This window comes from Mytilus galloprovincialis, chromosome 11 (genome assembly GCF_965363235.1).
Source record: "Mytilus galloprovincialis chromosome 11, xbMytGall1.hap1.1, whole genome shotgun sequence".
In the NCBI taxonomy this organism is placed as follows: domain Eukaryota; kingdom Metazoa; phylum Mollusca; class Bivalvia; order Mytilida; family Mytilidae; genus Mytilus; species Mytilus galloprovincialis.
Window position 1 is genome coordinate 18,794,340 of NC_134848.1, and position 15,200 is coordinate 18,809,539.

At 32.2% G+C, this 15,200-nt stretch overlaps 2 protein-coding genes across 4 annotated transcripts in view; one reads left to right on the forward strand and one right to left on the reverse strand.

Moving 5' to 3' along the window:
• Positions 1 to 4,970, forward strand: part of LOC143051790 (uncharacterized) — a 49,993-nt gene extending 45,023 nt beyond the window's left edge. For 2 of the 3 annotated variants that reach the window (XM_076224728.1, XM_076224726.1), the window contains one exon: positions 1,546 to 4,970. In XM_076224728.1, coding sequence (XP_076080843.1) covers positions 1,546 to 1,686 — 141 coding nt within the window. In that variant the 3' untranslated portion in view covers positions 1,687 to 4,970. The remainder of the gene's footprint in view (positions 1 to 1,545) is intronic. The other variant, XM_076224727.1, reaches the window with a different exon arrangement.
• A 3,024-nt stretch (positions 4,971 to 7,994) lies between these two features.
• LOC143051795 (uncharacterized) lies at positions 7,995 to 14,946 on the reverse strand. Its single transcript, XM_076224730.1, has 8 exons — positions 14,758 to 14,946; positions 12,972 to 13,043; positions 12,538 to 12,589; positions 11,984 to 12,019; positions 11,202 to 11,416; positions 10,002 to 10,188; positions 9,058 to 9,267; positions 7,995 to 8,301 (listed from the first exon to the last, which is right to left on the reverse strand). The coding sequence occupies exons 1-8, from the start codon at positions 14,926 to 14,928 to the stop codon at positions 8,030 to 8,032; spliced, it is 1,215 nt and encodes a 404-aa protein (XP_076080845.1). The 5' UTR covers positions 14,929 to 14,946; the 3' UTR covers positions 7,995 to 8,029.
• Between the last annotated feature and the right edge of the window lie 254 nt (positions 14,947 to 15,200).

The window sequence follows — 15,200 nt, forward strand, 5'->3', positions numbered from 1 at the left end:
GTCCAGTTAAACGGATAATATATTTGTTGGTACAATTGATGAAAAGAAGACGCGGCTGTCATAAAATTGCTTATGGTGCTTATCAGAGCATTTTGCTGGTGTATGGAGAAAGCTTCAAAGACTATGGATGCATATTGTTACTTTGAATTATACAGACATTTTCTAAGTGTCTTTGTGCTGACTTAAGATATGATTTTAAGTATTATATACTTTTCAGATCAGGAATGCTTAAGGAAGCTTTGTTTGGAGGAAATTTATATGCTTTCTTTTTATACATTAGTGTTATTACACACCAACCATTATGCACTTGTGATATATATATATATATATGTACTGTATACGAGCACACCATATTTATTAATTCAAAATAACGAGTTTTGGTATGATGGCCAATAAGACAACTATCTAACACCAAATGAAGGAAGTTATGCATCAACAGGAAACCATATGGCCTTCAACTATAAACAAAACTCGTATCTTATAGTTAGCTATAAAAAGCACCGACGTAACTAAATGTGAATAAACTCATCATAGATACCAGTCTACAAAAGACTCATCAGTGACGCTCGAATCCAAAAAAGTAAAAAAAAAAAAAAAAAAAAAAAAGGCCAAATAAAGTACGAAGTTGAAAAGCATTGAGGACCAAAATTCCTAAAAATTTTGCCAAATACAGCTAAGGTAATCTATGTCTGAGGTAGAAAAGCCTTAGTATTTCAAAAATTTGTAAACAGTAAATTTATAAATATAACAATATCGATGACAATTCATGTCAGCACAAAAGGTGCTGACTACTGGGCTTGTGGTACCCTCGGGGAAATAAATGAGCAGCTCAACCCTCCCCCTTTCCCCCAAACAGAACACAAACCATAGCCTGATTTATGACAAAACAATAAACGAAAAGCAAATATGACACACAGTAATAACCAACAACAACCATTGAAGGATACTCTCAATTGGACAGGCCAATTAGCATGTTAAGTGTCTATTTAGATGAGTATTAAAAACAGGAATTAGTAGAAAATATTTGTTTCTATAACAACGGTAATGGCGCGTTTGGTGCTTTACGGTAGTTTATTTCTCCATTCATCACGAAATATGCTTGACATATTTGCATATGGACGTGTAACAATTAACAATTATCTAATCCATTCCAAGATACATAAAACATTTCAGTGATTGATAAATAACAGTAACAAATAGTTGCCTTAAATACAATAATTTTATAATACATACATGTAGCACTAAATATTTTTGATATTTGGTATATCGCTTTCGGGACAATAAAACAACTCCGTAAAAACAAGATGTAAGAACTGAATTGCTACTTCTAGTTCAAGAATAATGAATAATGGGACACTATCGCAGAAAAATGGATCAACAAAATTAAAAGAGAAAAATGAGGTGTTAAATTATTAATTTAAAGAATAGAGAATAATGGGTAGATTTTTTTACAGAAATAAAAAAACCTTTTTTAAAAACTTAATAATACATGTATAGAATTGTAGCATTACCTCATTTTGAACCATGTCATTCTTATCTTTTCAGGAATATAATTACAATTTAGAGGATTCTCCAAACAATGGATACTCAAGATTTCCAAGTAACGGTAACGCGAATTCTGTACCACGTGACCATATGCAAACATTTTATGATAAAAACACTGCCACATGGGAAACTCATTTGTAGTCCAGCATTTTATAATATTGAAATAAGAGATAGGTTGATAAATTAAAAGAGCATGGAACAACGAAGCAGAGGCCGTATAGACAGTGTTATGGACAATGAACAACTGGTAATTGTTCGGGTTTTGGCCATCAAATGGTCTTACCATAGACTATTATAACTATGGTTTAACCGAGACTTGCCGAGTACGATTTAGAAAAAAAAGGACCACATAGTTTATTCTGTGACATAGTCACAAAGGATAGCGGCATTCAATGGAACGTTAGATAATTGGTATCAAATCCAATATTAATAGGCGTGCTCAATTTTTGTATTTATTATTGAATTTTGTATCATGAATTATGTATATATTAAGCTGTAGAAAATAGTTGGGAGATTGGGTTTCATATCACAATAAAAACCCATAACATTCTCAAACACACCAGTTGTAGCAATTCAAAATATTCGAAATGATTTAAAACATTTGTGGTAAGCATATATAATTGAAGTAAAATTGCATAACCCGGGGCATACATAATGGTGCTTAATATTGAATTTTATATCTTCAAAACAATTGTAAGCCATCCGCTTTTGATATAGTTCTGGATAGGTTTCTGCTGAAAAATAATTGGATCACATAAGTGTTATGTATATTCAGGGAAAAAAGATGACCCATGGGTACTGCCTTAACTAACTTTCTAATAAATCAGTGGAAACTCAATTTAGTTAAATTAATTGTTGATTTGTATACATAGAATTATTTGTTGATATATTTATACATTTTTATTTTTACATTTATAACATATATGTGATTGTTGTTATGTCTGGTTTTACACCTTGCACTAGCTGAAGGACTTTTGTGAAGAATCTGCAGGCTTAGAAGGTGTCTGTCAATGCCTTATATTTTGATTGATGGGTGTCAAATTAAAGTTGGCAGTACGAATTTCAAATAATAGTGATACTTCAATAGGAATCACTGACTAATGCAAACTATTTGACGGTAATCCCTATAAGTCAATGATAAACATACAGTTCTGACTATATTGACTATTTCGGAAATATTACTGATTTTTAAAGTCTGAAAACTTTTTTCAGATTTAAACTGTAACAGATTTGTGATTTGTCTATTCTTTACTGTAAAAGAAATGTGAAGAAAAAAACATTCCATAAAGAATTGAATTATTCCAATAAATTGCCTAAATTATATATTTATATATTTTTGTACTTCTTAGACATTTAAAATGATTTGTTAAGGATTTAATTCCTGTTTCATAGTTTGTAAATAAATTGATATACTTAATAAAAGGGAGGGTCTGTCTATTTAATCAATGTTATTAACTAGTTTTTGTTTTAAAATCTTACCGATGTGATCTAGTTTAATAAAGTGACAGTTGTAAAGTTTGCTGAATGATAAGATACGTAATGGTTACTTGTCATATACAAAAAAATCCTCAAAATTATACAAGTTTTAAGGGTAAATATTGTTTTTATGTCTCAATTTACTTTATTTCGCCGGTGTAACGTTATAGTGTTTAGCCAATATTTATAAACAAATTGTTTTACTTACTTTAATTCCGTTTCACCATGTCTCAGATATTTGTGATGGTATATTAATGCTAACTGCAAGAACGGTTGTACACTAGTCATGATACCCTCTAAAGGTAATCACCATTAAGGGAAACTTGATGAACAACAGTTCCTTCATTAATGATTACCAGTCTTACATTTATGTTAGAAAAAATGGCAATAAAACAATCATTTATGCTGATCTCTTATTCAATACCAATATCTCAATGGTATTTTTAAACGGGATGTAAGGTAAAAAATTAAGTGATTTATTTTGTCTCAACATTTTTTATAAAGTATTTGATCTGAATTGTCGTACAATTTATTTAAAGTTAATGTCTCACCTGATGTAAATGTAGTTGGTAGAATTTTAAGCGGTAGATCCAGGTTAAAATCTTTAAAATCAGTAACGTTTTAAAAGCCAGTTCCTGTATTTGCTTTCAACGACATTTCCGGTAAAACAATCTAGGTTACTGAGAAGTTTGGAATAAAAATGACAAAGTGACCTTGACCTGGGTCTACCCTTAAATTCTTACTTAAATTAGTCAATCATTTTTTTTATTGAATTAATCAAAATAACTAATTTGTATTAAACTGCTAAATGCTCAATGCCAAAATGTGTATTTGATAACTGTATTAATTTTTCTGTAATGAGGTATTAATTTAAAAAAAATAGTTCAATGACAATTTACTTGGACTTTATTTTATTGTCATAATCAGTTTACTAACTTGAAGGAATTTTTCGTTTATATATTTTTATTGTAATATGCTAGGAAAAATGTATATTAAGAGAAAAAATATATCAATTCCCATATCTGTCGCTGGTAGAATAACTGTTCCTTATTTATATTATGGTAGTTTAAATTTACATTAATATATGCATATATATTATATGTGTGTGTATCTATGCAATATAATTGATAAAATACGATATTATTAGTAATATGTGTATGTATGTGTATGAATATAGTCATGAAAATATGCATTAATCAGTAAGACATTCAAACAAGATATTATAAAACGGCGGATTTATAAACTAGTCCCTTCTTGTGAAGAGACACACAGACATTATATAGGAGTTCGGGATTGGTTCTAGATGTTTATGTTTATTCATAATTCATATGAGTAGCTATTTCATATTTATATGGACTGTAAAATCAAATTAAGCAAAAAGTGTTTCAAGTCAACCACTTAAACCTGAAGTTCTGCCGTAGTCGAAAGGACTGATTCTCCGTAATGAGAAGAGACTCCTGAAATTTTAGATATCACGTTTTATTTTCAACATTAATTCAATTAAAATATTACGTGATTTTTGTTACGCCCATTATTAAACAAATTAATGTCATGGTGATTACTTTACGTACTAAAGAGTTACCGTTCGTGACAAAAAAAAATCTCCTAATACCAGACTATAGTTCACACTAAAGGTCCTAAATGCAGTTTTTTCTTTGAAATAAGATTGAATGTCATATTATTTTGATTGATATCATATTTACCATCTAACCATTATCATGGGCAATAACTCGTTAAAAGGAACGATAACTCATTTCATTTGTAACATTGTCACGTGATGAAGTGTGATGAACATGCTTATGTTTTCTAGACTCGGATGATATATTGTATATGTGTGTATATGTATCTGATATGTGTAAATGCATGTATATTAATGGTGTATTTGATATGTATAAATGTAGTTAAGGAGTGTAAGATTATATATTGAATATACATTTTTACAAAATTGATTTTTGCTTTTTCATTAAAATCACTATGCAGACTGAAGCTACATTGATATGTTGCAATGTCGTTCCTCTTTTTCTTGTTTAGAATCAATGTCACTGAATCCAGTATTAACTTATCATGGAAAACACGAAGTGTACCTCTTGCTGAACAGAGGAAATTTCTGTTTCGGTGCTACCCATTGTGTTTAATTTTAAGTTTCTGTACAGAGTTCTATGTGGTCTTCGTGAACTGTTTGCGGCATGCCGAGCCTGCGACTTTTGTCGCAGAAAGCTCGACAAAGGGATAGGGATCCGGCGGCGTTAGCTAACTTCTTGAAAGCTTAATATTTTAGAAGGATTGAAGACCAGAATGCTTCCTACTATGTATATAGATGCCTAATGTTAAGAAGTCTGTTGTCCTTGGCGTCATTTTCATGGTTCAGTGGCTACTTTAAAACAAGTTGTAATTTTTTGTAATGTCAATTTTTCTCTTATTATGAGTATAAGGATACCTATATTTGGTATGTGCGTACCTTTCCAGGTCCTCATACCTATCAGACAGTTTTAATTGACCTCGACCTCATTTCACGGATCAGTGAATAAGGTTAAGTTTTGGTGGTCAAGTCCATACCTCAGATACTATCAGCAATAGGTCTAGTATATTCTGTGTATGGAATGATTGTAAGGTGTACATGTCCAAATATTAATGGTTCAGTGGTTATAATTAAGTTTTTGTGTTTTGGTTTGTTTTCCTTATACTATATACAATAGGTCTTCTATATTTAGTGTATATAATGAAAGAAAGGTGTACATGTCTAGCTGGCAAGTTTCATCTCAGCTTGACATAATTCTCATATGGTTTAGTTGTCAAAGATCAGTTTTTGAGATTTGGTATTTTTTTAACACTATATGCAATATGTAAACTATATTGGTGCATGGAAATATTTTATGATGTGCATGTCAGTCTCGCAGGTTTTATTTGACCATGACATCATTTTCACGGTTCATTGCTAAGTGTTAAGTTTTTGTGTATTGGTCTGTTTTTTTTCTTAAACTATATGCAACAAGTCAACTTTATTTGTTGTATGGAAGAATTGTATGTTGTAAATGTCTGCCTGGCATGGTTCTTCTAACCTTGACCTTATTTTCATGGTTAATTGTTCAATGTTTAATTTTCTTGTTTAAGTCTGTTTCTTAGAAACTATATGCAATAGGTCAACTATATTTAGTGTATTGAATGATTGTAAGGTGTACATGTATTTCTTGTTGGTTTGTATGACCTTCACCTCGTTTTCTTGGATCATGTTAAGTGTAAGTGACAATTATAGAAAAGATTTATAGCTAGGACTATCAACATAATATCAATGATTAGTAGGGAAGGCGAGACATTTCAACGTGTCCATTCTTGGTTTTTGTTGTTATATAAAAAAAGAAGATGTGATATGATTCCCAATGAGACAACTATCCACAAAAGACCAAAATGACACATTAACAACTATAGGTCACCGTATGGCCTTCAACAATGAGCAAAGCCCATACTGCATAGTTAGCTATAAAAGGCCCCGATAAGACAATGTAAAACAATTCAAACGAGAAAACTAACGGCCTTATTTATGTAAAAAAAAATGAACGAAAAACAAATATGTAACACATAAACAAACGACAACCACTGAATTACAGGCTCCTGACTTGGGACAGGCACATACATAAATAATGTGGCGGGGTTAAACATGTTAGCGGGATCCCAACCCTCCCCTAACCTGGGACAGTGGTATAACAGTACAACATAAGAACGAACTATAAAAATCAGTTGAAAAAGACTTAACTCATTAGATGGACAAAAATACAAGTGGACGTGGCCCGGTACTTATACATCCCGACACAAAAAGATAATATTAGTTAGCTTTTAATTTACTGATAACAAAATCAATATTTATACCAATAAAACAATATTCAATGATCTTATTACAGTGTTGAATAGGTTACCTTTTAGAATAAGTTTCTTTAAAGGATTTAAAGTTTACATGGATCATTTCTAAATTTCCGGGCACAGTTAACATTTCCATAAAAATGAGGATGGGCTATCCCGTTTGAAATAATTTTCTACAGGTACAACCAAACTTCAAAACCAAATCTTTATATCAATGGAAAAATTAAGTAAAGGTTTTAAGTAATTTATGGTAACGATATCCCTGGTTTAATAATTTACCAGTAGTACATAGGTTGCGTCCGTTAAAATCAAAAACGTCACAACAGACATGGGCATAGCGAACAAGTTGTGAAATATAAACACCGTAAGATGGTGCCAAAGGAACATAACCATCTAAAAATGGAAAATTAACAATAGGGAACGAAAAATCGTCTCTTTTGTCGTAAATTTTAGTGTGGAGTTTCCCGTTTAAAACCGAAATATCTAAACCCAGGAAAGGACAGTTATTACCGAATAAATTTGATTTATTTAAAGTATGTTCTTTAAGTTTATTTTTACTTCTATAGTATTATGTTGTCTCGTTGGAGTCTCGTTAATTCAGAACATCACACTAACTATATCAGATCATAACTATACATGTTTATTCCTGCCTTATAATAATAATATATCTTTATTGTATTTGGTATATTTGTTGGCATAGGGTTGATAAATATCACTATACATGCTATAAGTTTCAAAGTTAATGTCACATTATTGAGGGTACATAAGGGTCTGAATGAAGTTTACTAAATATAGAGCCCCTGCCACACGATAAGGAAAAGAGAAACATAGAATAAAAAAAAAAACAAAGAAAAAAAAAATTAGAATAACTGGTTTCTGAATACATAAAGTAGGACATAATGGTGAAACTTTAAAGAACTGTGATAAAACATTCTAAAAAAAAACCAAACCAGAAATATAAACACTTTCAAACGTAAATCAGATAATGATATAAAACCTTTGTTGTCGATCATACGATCATAACTAGTGGCCACCACGAATACTACAATAAAAAATGGAATAGAATGGTAGTTTCCAGCACTGTGTACAACAATTAAAATATTGAATTAAAAATAACATTTTCTCTCATATCATTTATTGTTCATTGTTTTTATTATGAAATAGTAAGTTTCCAAGATTTTGATTTATCATCACCAAATTCGTTTTTGGCGAGACAGTAATAACTTCCACTATCACTTGGAACGGTATTTCTGATTGTCAGGTGATCGCCATTGACGAAATAACGACTCGTGGTATTTACAAGATGGCCGTCATGATAGAAAGATAGTTCCGGTTTCGGTGTGCCACTAGCTGAACATGTAAGTTCGAATGTTAAACCCTGTACAAGGTTGGAATCTGTCGGAGTTATCACCATTTTAGGTGGCTCTGAAAAATAAATTATTATACCCGAAATGAACAAGTAATAAAACTGCTCTTAGAATAGTTCTTTCAGACTTACTTATAAAAGATGTAAGTATGTTATCATGGGCCCTATTAAGTGCCACATGAGGAGCAGGATCTGCTTATCTTCCAATTACAATCCCTAACTTGGTTTATTTTTAGACTCATGTTGCTTGGTTGTCCATATTCTATGATAAGTTTTGTACACTATTGGTTATCTTTGATCACTTGTTGTTTTCGTTCTGAACATTGCCAGTTCGTTTTGACTTATTAGTATCGTCGTCGCTCTTATGTGGGGATTGTTATAGTATCCAATATGATATTGTTTGGGTTTAATAGGTTTATTCATGTACAGAGGTTATCAAATTTTGAAACATTTGCCCCGATTTAAACATTACAATTGTCTTTGCGCTATTCTTTTATTTTGCGTAAGCCATGAAACTTAAATCATTGGCTAAAATTAGTGTGTTTATATTAATGACATTTCGATGGCATATTTATACTGTTCATATGCAATTTACAGTGGTTTGGATGGGGTTATAGATTTGAGAATAATGGGTGAATATTAGAGAAATGACCTCTCCAAAGAAAAAGAAAACAGAGAAAAGGTCAAAACAATTAAGTGTAGAGAATATTGTGGTGTTCAAATAAAAATAATATAGGGACAAACATATATAGTTTCATAAAAATTGCCAAAAAATTATAGTATACAGAAATGTAGGTTGAGAACCTCGTACTTACGTCCAATTTCAACGTTGACATAGTATTCTGCTGATCCCACGGAGTTTGTAGCTTCACATCTGTAGCGGGTACCAGCAGACGAACCATCATTGGGAACCTTTGTAACAGTGAATGTGGGTTTGGGGTTTCCCGTAAAATAACATGGAATCGCATTCTTGGAACCATATATGTATGCATGGCGTGCAGAATTATTCGTAAATTTTGGCGGTTCTACAAAAATCAAATAAAATTTAAAAAGTGAATGTAATATGAGAAACAATCGAATGATATGTATAGTGTGTATTATTATTATATTTATTTATATCTATGATAAACTGCTTTTTATCCAATATTTAAAATGGTTTCTTGATTTAAAAATTGCCTACTAGTTTATTAGATTAATTTTTACCAATTTGATGAGCTACGTGATGTATCCCTGAACTGTATAAAATTCCTTGTATAAAAACCGATTATGAGTTCCTCTAAGACAGACAGGATACACACTATAATTATAATGGACAGTACAAATTAATGTAATCATCTAACCTCATAAATTTATAACTAAATCTAGATATTTATGTTTAAGGGATTGACGACGAGAAATACTAAAACAAGGTTATTTGCGGAACCAACCCATGTTCGAGCATACCCGATAGTTTGTCATATAAGTTACTTCAATCTGCGCGAACGTCCGTTTTAAATGTTGTTGTATCTAAATTCATCAACCTTTTTGAACCCCGAAATTAACAGTTTGTCGACATAAATAGATTTACATCGTCCACTACATTATCAAACCGCTTGCTGACAATGTAGTAACTTTAACATTATTTGGTCATTAAATATATGTAAGTGTAGCTTCTTTATCTTTTCGAAAACTTGATGCCTCCCTTCAAAAACGTTTCACACTTCTGTGCTACCGCGGTTGTGGCTTAATATGAAGACTGAATTTATGCACCAATACTCACTCAGACATTCGCAGCCATCCTGTAACATCTTAGAGTCTTTCCCTGGTGGTCCCATTGGACCAAGTTCTCCTTTAGAACCAGGAAGACCTTTTGGTCCCGTCAATCCCCTGTCTCCTTCTATTCCTGCTTCACCAACTAATCCAAGATCTCCTTTTAATCCAGGCAAACCAGTCTCGCCCTTTTGTCCCTAGAATGAAATTTACAGGATATTCCGTGAACATATCAAAATATTTGAAAATAATAGTACTATTAAAAATACTACCACTACTACTACTAATAATAATAACAATCATTATGGTTATAGTAATTTAAAGGCAACTAACTTTCTTTCAAATGCAATTATATGTTTTTGTTATTGAAGGGAGACATTCATTACAAACACTGGTTGTTCCACCAGACACAAACATTCATATCAAGTTTACGTTCCACCAGACACAAACATTCATATCAAGTTTACGTTCCACCAGACACAAACATTCATATCAAGTTTACGTTCCACCAGACACAAACATTCATATCAAGTTTACGTTCCACCAGACACAAACATTCATATCAAGTTTACGTTCCACCAGACACAAACATTCATATCAAGTTTGCGTTCCACCAGACACAAACATTCATATCAAGTTTGCGTTCCACCAGACACAAACATTCATATCAAGTTTGCGTTCCACCAGACACACACATTCATATCAAGTTTGCGTTCCACCAGACACACACATTCATATCAAGTTTGCGTTCCACCAGACACACACATTCATATCAAGTTTGCGTTCCACCAGACACACACATTCATATCAAGTTTGCGTTCCACCAGACACAAACATTTATATCAAGTTTGCGTTCCACCAGACACAAACATTCATATCAAGTTTGCGTTCCACCAGACACAAACATTCATATCAAGTTTGCGTTATTAAATATAATTATATCACTCTGCTTATTTTCTACTGTAACATGTATATAATACAACTTTGAATATCTACCATGTTCAAAGGAGTACATGTTGAGTGTGACTATTCTTTATGTAACATGATATTTAATGGTTTTGTTTATAATTAGTTCTGCTTATAAACATATTTGGTTCTCTTTCTCAAAACCTAACATAGAAGATTACGAAATGAACAAAGTATCTAATAATAAACCAAAAATAAAAACGCACAGTAATTGATTAAAAACACAAAAACAGTTATCATTTACTTGTAATCCTGGAAGACCTGTTTGACCTTTGATCCCTCTTGTTCCTGGATCTCCTTTCATTCCTTTTGGTCCCTGTGGACCTGTATCTCCAACATCACCCGTAATACCTTTATCTCCTTGTGCCCCAAATGCACCAATTTCTCCCTTCTGTCCTTCAAGTCCAATGGGTCCTTGGTCGCCCTTTCTTCCTATTGGTCCTGGTTGACCTTTCTCGCCTGTTTTAAGGTAATATGAGAATAAAGTGAAAACACACGTGATACTAGTTTCCATGTGAACAACCGTAACATGTGTCTCCAGAATAAGCTTCGTCCAGGACATAAAAATATTACATAATATGTTAAATGCATTGTTTTATACAGATTTCTCGAAATGAATGAACTATGATAACATTGACATTCGAATAAATTGCATAGAACCATATTGCATTTTCTATATAACTATCGGCTAAATTTTGAGGTAAATATCTATTTCGTTAATTTGCGAACTCAAATGGCGGTTCAATTTTAGTACTCCTTGTTTTAAGTTACATAAAGGCACCATTTTTATTTAATAATCTCTATGACATTTTTTGAAATAAACATATCAAGAAATATTTTCATGATTGTTGTAAATGAACATTACATCTGATTTTTTGTCATTTCTCAGTTTGCTTCAAGTAATGACACAACGAACAAACTTCAACAAGCCTAATATAAATCATGTCATGTGACTGGATTAATATTTTTTTCCGTCCGATATATATATTTCCGTTGCTTGTATGAACCTTAATAAGAAAAACATACCTATTTCTCCTTGTTTGCCTTTGTCCCCTAGGTCTCCTGAAAGTGTAATGAATTATTGTTTAATTTGTAGAAAATAAATAAATATGGATCCATCATAACTTATATATTTGTGAATATACCTAGTAAGTTTGCCTGTTTGTTTTGTGAACGTTGAATTCTTGGATAACAGAAGGGGAGCGAACTTGCCAGCTCTGTTTTCATATACATATTTTTGTTTTGTTTTATATATATTTTTACTTATAATTGCTTGTTACAGATTTTTTTAAAAGTTTAACCGTTAAAAAACTATTACTTTCCATTGAGATTAATTCAATAAAGGTTTTATTTTTAGTTTACTCTACCTGGTTGACATGGGTGGTCTTTATGAACACAATGCTGAGCTAGAATCTTTTTTGGGTAGCAGAGGAGAGCGAACTTGCCAACTATGTTTTCATATACATGTTTTTTTTTTTGTTGTTTTTTTTTATATATCTTTTAACTTATCCTTGCTTATTACAGAACTATTACATTCCGTTGAGATTAGATCAATAATGGATTTCCCTAATTTACTGTACCTGGTTGACATGGATGGTCTTTATGAACACAATGCTGAGCTAGAATCTTTTCCTGAAAAAAAGCAGATAATCAAATACGTAAAATTTCATTCTAAAGTTTACAACTAAATCAAATTGAGTAAGTATAAATTTATGGAAAATAAAAACGAAAATATATATTTTAACGAAATATATATTGACAGGGGATTGGGCTTGGATTCTTTATTTATACAATAATTCGTGCATCGTGGTGCCTTTTGTTTAGCAGTATACTATTATTTCTGTGTATATTGAATCCGCTGTGATACATATACAATGTATCGTGCACTATAAAGTACATTAAATGATAAGAAAATATTGCAACAATTGTTTTACTCTGTGACTTGACAATTTACCCCCCCTCCCTTTAAAAAAGAAAGCCTTTCTACCATGTGATTTATACAATTATTGCCTACCTGTTGTAATAACAGATCAGTCAAAATACCATCCAGAAATCTCTTATCGTGAGTGTCCCTTTTATATCTCTCCTATAAAAAAATATAAATGATAATAAGGCAAAAGATAACATAACTGCAGTTTACAATAAAAAATCGTTCCATCAAAAAAGTGTTTCAATCATGTGGTAGAAATTGTTCTGTTTAGGTTACGTTAATATATAGCGAAGCATTGAGAATAAGATTAGATAATTTATAGGGTAAAAGAAGTTGTTATTCTGTGGTTAACCTGTCGAAACGTACTATTGTATTATTAGCTATAAAGCGCGGAGATTTCGCTAGCCACAAAACAATGTTCAACCCACCATGTTTTAAACAAACCTGTATTAAGATGTCACTCATGGGGCTAAAAGAGGGACGAAAGATACCAAAGGGACAGTCAAACTCATAAATCTAAAACAAACTGACAACGCCATGGCTAAAAATGAAAAAGACAAACAACAACAGCACACATGACACAACATAGAAAACTAAAGAATAAACAACACGAACCCCACCAAAAACTAGGGGTGATCTCAGGTGCTCCGGAAGGGTAATCAGATCCTGCTCCACATCTGGCACCCGTCGTGTTGCTTATGTGATAACAAATCCGTTAAATAGTCTAATTCGGTAGGTCACTTTCATGAAAGGGAAGGGGATTGTAGTTACGACGTAAGGAACATATCTGATATCATTTGTGAAACGGTTATTCCATAACGGTCAACCAACTCGTGATGGCGTCCGTAAAATTTACGAAGGGATGATTTCAACTTCACCATTTGGAACTCTTGGTTTAATAGCTTCCTTGTGAGCAGCAACCCTCTATCAAGAAAATCATGATAGGAAATGCAAGCACAGGAATATCGTATCAATTGGGAGATATATACCCCGTATGCAGGTGCTGCTGGAATGTTGCTACTTAGAAATGGAAAGTTCACAATTGGAAAGCTGAAATCATCTCTTTTGTCGTAAAATTTTGTTTTCAACCGACCCTCATTGTCAATTTCTAGATGTAAGTCAAGATATGAGGCCGACTTAACTGTATCTGTTGTTTCCTTTATCTCTAGCTCGATTGGATAGATGCGTTCCACATAGTCACCAAAATGACCGCTCATGAGAAATTTGAAGAAAACATTTGAAAAGTTTTATTTTTGTTAAACAATAAGTCGATAATACTGTATAGCCAACTTGTAGACTACAATTCTCCAGGAACAACCCAAACTCATGTTTAATTATGCAAGCAAAAAACGTTGAGAGAATGTAAAGAAATCTTTTTTTGAGTGGTAAATATTTCAACAAATTCAAGGCTAGTAGCGGCGCTCTTAGTTCGATTCTCAAAATGGCTTAAGAAAAAAGGCGGACACATACATAAAAGAAAATAATTAGATAATAGTTTCAAAGAAATGAATATTCCAAAGTAAATAGGTGCGTCTGATATATCATAGAAAACTGTCTTTTGGAAAGAGCTATAATATTGAAAAGCTATGCAAGGATGATAAACAATCAAAAGGTTGAAAATAAGTGTGACTTGAACCTGGGTCTCACTTTTAGAACGTCTCTAAATAGGAAAACCTGTAGCTCGATCTATGGTTTGTAAATTTATAAACAATATCACAACTCTCTACAGCTAATTAAAGACGAGATGCACGTGTTGCAAGAATAGTATAAGACCAGTTAAAAGCGACGTTATAAGAAGAGTACACATCTACTATAGTATTTTATAATCTACCTTGTAAATAAAGATGGAAAATATAGCACTAGACAATACCTGCGTTAAATGCCATGATTTGATTCTGCTTTCTAAACTAATGTCAATATCCTCTATATCATTCAAAGCACAGAATTGTAGGACAGTAACTGACACAAAAGCAGATGCTTGAAGCACAGTAAATATCAGTAACGATGACAGCCATGGTGACGTACCTTCCTCGACAGACATGATTATAGAGTTAAGATAAGACAAACCACAGTCCTTTGACATATATGAACATGTACATGTACGATAAACATTTACCGGAGTAAACTAGAACATGTATAGAGATAATTCGACATATGTACAAATACAACTTCTTGTACTATTCAGTACTATTGTTTGTCTGTTTGTCTTTTTCTTTTTGGCCATGGCGTTGTCAGTTTGTTTTCGATCTATGAGTTTGCCTGTCCCTCTGGTATCTTTCGCCCCTCCTTTTTACTATATGATGAACTAATCAT

Excerpts from the sequence above, each read along its gene's own strand:
- LOC143051795 (XM_076224730.1), bottom strand. The coding sequence starts at position 14,928 with ATGTCTGTCGAGGAAGGTACGTCACCATGGCTGTCATCGTTACTGATA. Across the intron at positions 12,590-12,971 it reads CTGATCTGTTATTACAACAG|GAAAAGATTCTAGCTCAGCA; the intron begins GTAGGCAATAAT and ends GCTTTTTTTCAG. Across the intron at positions 9,268-10,001 it reads GGATGGCTGCGAATGTCTGA|AACCGCCAAAATTTACGAAT; the intron begins GTGAGTATTGGT and ends TGATTTTTGTAG.